This window comes from Epargyreus clarus, unplaced genomic scaffold, assembly GCF_041222505.1.
Source record: "Epargyreus clarus isolate Ecla_fem2 unplaced genomic scaffold, WU_Ecla_fem_2.2 ptg000009l, whole genome shotgun sequence".
Classification (NCBI taxonomy): Eukaryota; Metazoa; Arthropoda; class Insecta; order Lepidoptera; family Hesperiidae; genus Epargyreus; species Epargyreus clarus.
Genome location: NW_027332217.1, coordinates 11,453,981 through 11,462,956, shown reverse-complemented (window position 1 = coordinate 11,462,956; position 8,976 = coordinate 11,453,981). Strand labels below are relative to the sequence as shown.

Genomic DNA, 8,976 nt, shown 5'->3' with positions numbered 1-8,976 from the left:
AAAGCTTTTCTGCGAACTAGATTACTCTGCGTCAGCCGAGTAGGCGATTCATGCACAATGACCAATTATAATAAAACAGGAAGAGCCACTGGCGACTGGAATCAAGCCAAAGTGAATTTCCGACTGCCGTAAACAATGTGAATAGGCTGATGAGTGAAATAAATTGGCTCATTTTCGATACGTCTACTGGCTTTGTTGCTTATTTCTAGATATGGAGCTAGAAATTGAACTTATGTGACTTTTAAGACTGGTAATGTCTGGCATGACTGCACAGCGGTGCTTTACCCGGTTAGACATGTTAAGGAATCCAAGTTCGATTTCCGAGCAGGCCGACATATTAAATGTTTTATATATTGAAATTGAAATTAATAAGATTTATATTAATTCGCTCTCGAAATAAATAAGATAAGTAGAATTGAAATTATTTCCACTTATTAATTATCAGTGCTCACTGTATTTAACCGCGAAGTAAAATGTGGGGAAACCTACATTTTAGGAATGCTTTGTAATACTCTTAAGAGTCTAATAAATAAACTAGTACTATTAAGTTTGCTTTACTCTCACAAATGATATTAATAATTATTATAAATAATAAAGTAAGAAGTAATTGCTACCTCTGCATACTATTTCATTCGTGAATCGACGAATGAAATATGTACTGACAAAATCAAGCTGATGTATAAATATATAAGCTAAAGCACCTACATTTTTTAATTATAATAATCATGTTAAATTTTTCAGTTTTCTGATATTTATGGCATAGTTAGGTACCCTATATTTAAGTATGATTGAACTAATATTTGCTGCAATCTTTTTCTAATATCTATGCACGCAATAAATATTGATAAAGTCAGTTGAAACTATGGAGAAAAATAATAATTAAATTATTGTATATCAGGACTCTTTGATTAGTTCAATAAATTAACGGTGCGTACTAATTTAATAAGTATTAATTTCTCATACTAGAAATATAATTTGTAATTAATAAGCTCTTCTATAGATTCTGTTAATCACTTGCTTGTTAATTGCCTATGTTACTATATTTAATTGCCATTTCGTTTTATGATTCTCTACTAATTGATTATAACGTACTTCATGTAATTAAATTATTATTGCAAAATTTATAAGTCTGTTATTTAAATAAATAAGTAATGAAACCTAGTAGGTATAACAAGTATTTAAACAGATGGTAAATTGGCATTATAAATATTTTGTTCTTGATTTTTTTTCGAAATTTGAATTGCTCGATTGTTCATAATAGTTACTTGTATGTGTGATGTTATATGTAACTGTTGCGATATTTGTATTATATTTGTTGCATTAGGTATAAAAGTGTGTAATGTAGATTTACTATATCATTACTATTAACTTTTAATTTACTATATAGTATTGCTTTATTTTAGAAATATAAAACTTTCTTGTATTACTGTGTATTTGCGTGTATAACTTATTCTTTTAAATAGGGTAAAATCAAAGACTTTATTATAAATCTTCATGAATTTATTTTCATAGTGTATAAATAACGCCATATTACTGATATTAATATAGTATGATCACTTGTTTGCTATTTACAATATTCATATGCTACAGCAGTCTTTAAAATTTTAATTATTACTAATACTATACACAGGATAACGAACAGGCAATAAGTTCACTTACATAAAATTTGGTATAGCACTTATCAACTAATTTTTACAATATTTACAGCGGGCTAATACTAACATCTACATATTTACATAGTTGTGACTGGAAGTAGGCTTATGCCTGTCTAGACTAGGTAAGCTTGCACGGCGTTGCCCGTGTCCACCAGTGGAGGGGGTGGCGGCCATTGGCGCATATCTCGTCGTCTGCCCGGCGCCATGCCGTGCTCTAATGACGAGTAATCAGAGTCTATTGACGAGTAAATATGATCTGATATAGGCCGGCCGTCGGGCCCGTATGCAACGCCTTGCGTTTGTCTCACGGCCGATGGCGACTGTCGCACCTCAGTACTATACTCCGGCGGAGCACTTGCGCCCTGCCCAGCGGCTCCTAACACCGGCGATTTATCCGGAAAAGGTACCGTCCTGTTCCCACCGTTAGGCACGGACGAGTCTAACGTATATGTGTTTATATTCTTCCTATAGCTATGCGTCCGCGACTTGTGGTTTGGATGCGACGCGTCCGGCATCATATACCTGAGACGCTCCCAAAATCGCTTCTGACCCCATCGTAACCGCGAACCCGTTTTGAGGTAGGGTCGCAAATCCGGGTCGCACATAGCGTCAGCGACCACAGAGCACTCTTCTATTAGAACTAATTTATAAATGCATCCCTTTAAAGCTTCGTGCAAACCTTGCCGGAATTCGTACCTTGACCATTCGGTCTGCATAAAGTTCCTCGTTAGTATCAATATGATTCGTTTAGACGCTTCTGCGGCTTCGACCACAGGCGGTGCGCATTGCATGTACTGAGTGCCGTGGTGCGGAATATCTCTATAATGAAGACAAAGATGGTATGATGGATTCCCGTTTTCAAGCTCATTAGCTAATGATTGCACTACAAACTCTTCGTCTTTCGGACTATAGCAAACATACGCGTCGTATAATTTTTCGCTTTCTTCAAAGGCGCCGGCAAATGAAAAAACACGAATACCACAGTTCGTATAGAGCCACACTCTAAGTGAGTCTCTAAAAAGAAATAGTACGACAAGGGCCAATAAAATTAACATAAAGCCGGTGAGAGTCGAGACCATCATGGGAACATAGTTCGACACCAACATGTTTCCGATGACTGAATTATCAGCATAATAATCGCTGCAGGCAGTGCCGTTTAAATTGAGCTCTTTTTTCTGTGGCGGCTTCGCGTCTCCATTCCAACACCATACATCAGTAATGTCGATGATTTTTTGTGCGTTTTCAGCCAAATAAGCAGTCAATTCTTGTAAATACCGGCATTTGCAAGACCACAGGTTGTTTCCAAGCGACAGGGCCTTTAAGTTGGGGTTATTATTAAAGCTCCATACACCAAAGTCGACTAATCTGTTGCCGTCTAGGCGTAATATTTCTAATGACTTTAAGGAAAGGAATGATATGTTAGCGATATGGCTAATGAGATTGTTTTGTAGAAACAATTCTTTTAAACTATTTAGTTGTAAGAACTCGTAGCCTTTCAATTCTTTTAATTTGTTGTTGCCCAAATGAAGAATTTGTAGGGAATTAAGGCCAGCAAAAGTTCTATTTTGTATGCTATCTACGTTACTATTATTCACATACAAAGATCTCATTTTCTGTCTTCCAATAAACGTGTGATCTTGTAGTTCTCTTATATTATTTCCATCTAAGAATACCTCTGTTGCGTCCATTGGTATTTTTTTAGGTATTTCCATAGAAGATTGCCCGGAACAGTCAACAACATTAGTGTTCCATAACGGGTCGTGATAGCAGGTACAATTTTGAGGACAGGTCATTTCGCAGTCACAAGCATCGTAATCGCAGCAATGACAAATTGCAAAACAATGAGTCTCATACTCACATAGAAAGTCCGATGTTTTCAGGTTTGTTAAGGGCACATGTGTTCCGCTGCGAGTATTTGTCATTTTGCACAAAACATTCTCTAAGTCCATCACTCGCGGGTACTGTCTCATAGCCGTCATATTATTTATAATTGGCAACCACTCCATAGTACAGTCACACTGAAATGGATTACCACCGATATAGAACTCGGGCAACGTTTTATTTGCTAGCACAGTCGATAAACGTAAACTATTAAGTTCTAAATGTACAATTTCATTAGCATACATGTCCACACGCGTCAAGTTCTTTTTATCGAAAAACGTATTCACATGAATATTATTTAAAAAGTTGTTATTTATAAACAACAGTTCTACACTATTAGGAATTGCCATTGGCGATATTTCCACTATACGATTATGGCTTACGTCTAGTGTCTTTATATGGATTTCATCTTGCAACTTGTAATAGTTACCTAAGTGTTCAATAAAATTACCGTGCACGTCTAACCACTTTAAATTACTGGGCACAAACGCATAATCGAACCACACTAGATGATTTTCCGATAGGTTGAGCCATAAGAGGCTTGCAAGCGTTGAAAAGACACCGTTGATGTCTGACAAAAAATTCCCATCCAGCCTTATTGCTTCCAGCTGAGAATTACGGCTGAATGTCCCTCGCTCGATTGATTGAATCTTGTTTTTTGCGATGTTAAGCACTTGCAAGCTTGGTAGATCCCAAAACATGCCGACGCTCAGGTTGCCGATTTGGTTGTCAATCAGTCTTAATCCAGTCAATTGATTAAGATTTTTGAAGGATCCATTTCTAAAGTCCGTTATCTGGTTTTCTCCCAAATCAAGGGTTTTTAGAAAAGACAGCTCCCACAATGCATCGGGAACTTCCAGTAATTGGTTAGAACTTAAGTCTAATTCTTTTAAGTCAGAACAGTTCTTGAACGCCTTACGGTCTATATTCACAAGCAAATTGTTGTTTAGAGTCAACTTGCTTAGAACAAACAGACCGTTAAATAGGTTTTCGTCAATTGTATGTAGACGATTCTCAGCCAAATTTAATGTATGAAGATTATACAAAGGCAAGAAAGCGTTCTCTTCAATGTAACCAATTGAATTGTTCTTCAAATTTAATATTTGAAGAAAGAATAGGTCTTTGAATGTCTTCCCATCAATTCTTGTTAAAGCGTTATTAGATAAATCTAAAACTATTAACCGAATCAGTCCCAAAAATGTTCCGTCGTCAACATGATTGCTGGTAAGTTGATTACTTGACAAATCTAAAACAATTAACTGTTCTAGTCGATGAAATATTCCCCTCGCCAATTCGAAAAGGGAGTTATCGTTAAGGTATATTTCTCTTAATTCTCTAGCATTAGCAAAAAGTCCTTCGGGTAATGTTTGTAGACGGTTGTATGATATGTTTAAAATCCTCATTGAAACAAGTCCATTAAAAGCTTCACTTGATATGTCAGTTATGTTATTATGTTGCAGATATAAATATTGCAGACTTCTTAATTTCAGTAATTCGGATTCCTCTGGTAGAGTTTTAATCTCATTGTGACTTATATCCAAAGTATGTAGGCCTGCTCCGCACCCTTGCCCGAACCCAAGTTGTCCAACTGTTCTTATTCTGTTTTGCGTTAAATTCAGAGCATTCAAGTTTTCTAGCGAGCAAAACACGCCGGAAGGAACAAACTTGATGTTATTTTGAGCGAGATCTAAAGACTGCAGTTCCGACAATCCGTTGAATGCGTTCAAAGATATTTCCATGTTCTTGGTAGGACTCCATTCTGAGTTCTTGGAACGCAGTTTCAGCCTTTTTAATTTACTTAAGTCTTGAAATGTGTTGTCTGGCACGTGGAGCAATTTACAATTGCTTATTGAGAGTTTCGAAAGACCCTCCACGGCGCTAAAGTAATGCGCTCGCAGAGAACTTTCAAACAGCAGCAGGTGATTGCATTCGATGGCGAGACGACTCGTATCCGATGTCACTGAAGCGATACTACTCCCGTCTCCTTCAAGAGTCCGCACTTTACACAGCACATTGTTTTGAGAGTTCTTATCGGGGACCCGAACGCAGTTGTCCGAGCCGTAAGAACCCGCCGTCCAGCCGATGTGCAGCAGAGCACAGAACACAGCCGCTACAGCATACATTATCACAGACATCTATTTCATTTCACCATAGAACGTCTCATAAACACTCCCCGTGGGTCGATATCACCATTTCCGAAACAAAGTCCGTAGCACACTCGAGCGCTGAAGAAAAACTTGTTAACATTTCACTTCACTAAGTCCGTTGTAAAAGTGTTAATAGTCCTTAAAAAATTGTGCGTAAATTTCTATTCACTTATAGATCGATATCGATCATTTGACAGTTTTGTGTTATTAAATATTTATTGCGTGTATTAGAGAGACCGGCGCGAAGTGTGACGCGACCTCTCCGCGGCGCGGTTTCGTTGCGACTGTCAAGCGTAGAGCTTGACTAGTGGAAGTAGCAGTGGGGACGCGCAACTTTGTCCCCCTCCGCCCGCGAACCCCAAAGCTCGAAACTTGTAAGAAATGTACCGTACAGAGCCATCTATTGACAAGTAGCGTACAAGTTTAAACAATAAAGTCTTTCTACAGCGCTATTGTTGAATGTCCTTTTATGTGATATTGTCTACACAATCTATTGAATATTTTTTGCGACAAAGTGCCTTTCAAATAAAAGTAATGTTTTGTATTTTACAGTACAATATTTACGTCGAATATGTATTACGTTCTTTGTAAAAAATATAATATCAAGGCGAAGAAAATAAACATTGGACAAATTTAGTTTCGTATTATTACAAACATAGTACTTTATTATTATATTTCAATTTAAATGTTTCATTTACGGTGCATTTTGTAAAAATAATTTAGACAATAATGAATTAAATTTTTCTTCCTTAAATATCAGCTTTTTATTATCTTTGATTTAATCTGATAAGTAAGTTATTAGATATATTACTTGCATTTAAGATTTAATTCACACACTACATAATAGTAATGTAGTTATGTGATAAGTAAAATGCACATCACCTCTTACATTCTCGAACAGAATGTCCAGGTAAGTAGAAAATCACATAAAAACTTCTAGAGCAAAAATCTAAGCTTCTATGTGACTTCTGCCAACTGAATTATTTAACATCTCAACGAAAAAAATGTTCAACAGACACTGAATCCAGTGAGAAAAATGGAAAAGTCTTGTTCGAGATATCCTACGACAGTTTATTTGTTAGCTCAACTATTTTATTTTTTGTATGTTTCGTGTATTCTTATAATGTGTGATACGAAATACATCTTTGTATTCATGTGTGGGTTATATACAACAACAACAACAACAGCAACATATAAAAACAATATATGTAACAATATATGCACAAGTAAAAAAGGCAATTTTCCAGGACAGCCAGTTTAAAATTAAACAATGTTTTTGTTTCGAAATCTTTTATTTAAATGAGAATTAAAATAATGATAAATACAATTATTAGTAGTTATTTATAAAACCACACATTAGGACACTTTAAAATAGGAAATATTTGGGATTAAATTGAATATTTAACAGAAAAAATAATTTTAAGTTGTGCCATTATTATTGCAAAGAAGCGATATATTAGACAATTTTGAAAAGTTATAAAAGCAAATGCACAGCCACGAAATAGACATTAAAGTTTGATTCATAATATAGAATGCTTAAACAAGTCAGTATTTAAGGAGGCTACATTGTTTTATACAAACATAAAGACGAATATGAATACTTATAAAATAATATGTGTTGGATTTCATCCCAATGATATACGTATGGGAATCTATTATATACTGAAAACATATAAGTTCGGGGTTTAATGTAGCCAGAAACAACTATTTACTCCTAGTACTATGACGAATACATACAAGTATTTTAGAGGTAAATAGAAACAAAATACCGTAGAGATAATATTATAAAGTGAGTGTTCCAAGTAAGTACACGAGGGAATACTTGTTCCAGATATTATGGAAGCGGCGCTTTAACGTAGTTTTTGTTCTACTTTCAGTTTAACTATAATTTCGTCTAGTTTAAAATAACGCGCATAAAAGTTAACAAAAACAAGTACATAAATATGTTACATAACAAAGTATAAAATATTAGAATTAATTTTAATGTAAATTCATCCTTTTTAAGCCTTAATAAATCAATATTAATACATTCCCTTGAAATCTTTTCTAGGCTTAAATAATATATAATACTGATAATGTCAATTAGTAAGATAAAAAGCTAATAAAGTAAATAGTTGAAGACAGTTTAGTAACAAAGAAAGGCAACCTTAATAATGAAAATTTCATTAATAAAATAGTAGCCTTAAATCAAGAGCCGCGTTTACATAGCATCCCCAAAATTTAAATAGGTATATACCTATTTTACAGTTTAAAATAAGACGAGTTTTAGCAGCAATTCGCCTGCGGTAACACAGAGACAGTTTCGACCGCCCGCATCTGCGGTCGAGAGGAGCGTTCCTACGTAGGTAACTGACGGTCCACTCAATACGACCTGGAGCAGACATACCTCTCTACCTATACCAGCTGTATATGTATATGTGCCATGCTTACGGTTCGCTTTTTGTGTTTAGGATATTTTAAATCAACGGCTCGAAATAAATGTGCAAATGTGACGTATGTCAAGTTACTCATAGTGAATTGAATGAAGGGTGGATCAACCTGTTGCGGCACCATCACAATTATATGTATGCCTTTTTTATTCCATAATTCTAACAATTTGTGATACAGATAAGAAAGATAATAAACGAGAAAGATATTTCCATTGAAACTTAGGTTTACCTACCACAATTATTAAAATATTTCAGTCAAATATATTCTCCATATTGATCCTTTTACACTAATGTTTATGAATTACGAATAAAATAAAGATTTCTCATTTATCTTTTATCGGTTAAATGAGTAGTATTATAAATGTTCGCATACCTAGCATTTGCTATATTAAACCTAACAGAATACTTACGCGATAAGTTTAATAATTTAGTTTTTAAAGCAACTGAAGTGCGAAAGTAAAGATATGATACCATTGAACAAAAATAAAACCTTTCGTGGAGTGCTAACATTTCACGTAAAATTCAGAAGAATATTGAGAATAAACACAAAGAAATAACAAAAGAACCTTAAACGGCATTATCAAAAAGCTTTTAGTTTTCACAGCGATAGCCAACGATAAGGTTTTGTCCAAAATAATAGATTTTTAGATAGCATTAGCGATCATGTCCGGCGTTACACCTCAGGTAGAGGCTTATCTGTCCCTCCATTAACACTTCTGAGTACGAAAACAATTGTTTTCACGGACTGTTTATCTATATTTTGATGAGTCAACGGCTTAAAAACGCTTATCTCTGTTCTCAGGCGTTGCGCAGATATTTTTCTCAATGTGCGATTATCTTTACAATGGTTACTTCTCACACGAA

The 8,976-nt window shown here is 35.1% G+C and overlaps 1 protein-coding gene across 1 annotated transcript; it reads right to left on the bottom strand.

Moving 5' to 3' along the window:
* Nucleotides 1-1,478: 1,478 nt before the first annotated feature.
* Nucleotides 1,479-5,982, bottom strand: 18w (18 wheeler). Its single transcript, XM_073076730.1, has one exon. It carries the CDS (start codon nucleotides 5,669-5,671, stop codon nucleotides 1,769-1,771), a length of 3,903 nt encoding a protein of 1,300 aa, XP_072932831.1. The 5' UTR covers nucleotides 5,672-5,982; the 3' UTR covers nucleotides 1,479-1,768.
* Between the last annotated feature and the right edge of the window lie 2,994 nt (nucleotides 5,983-8,976).

Bases quoted from the DNA above. Each gene is read 5' to 3' on its own strand.
- 18w (XM_073076730.1), bottom strand. From the start codon at position 5,671: ATGTCTGTGATAATGTATGCTGTAGCGGCTGTGTTCTGTGCTCTGCTG.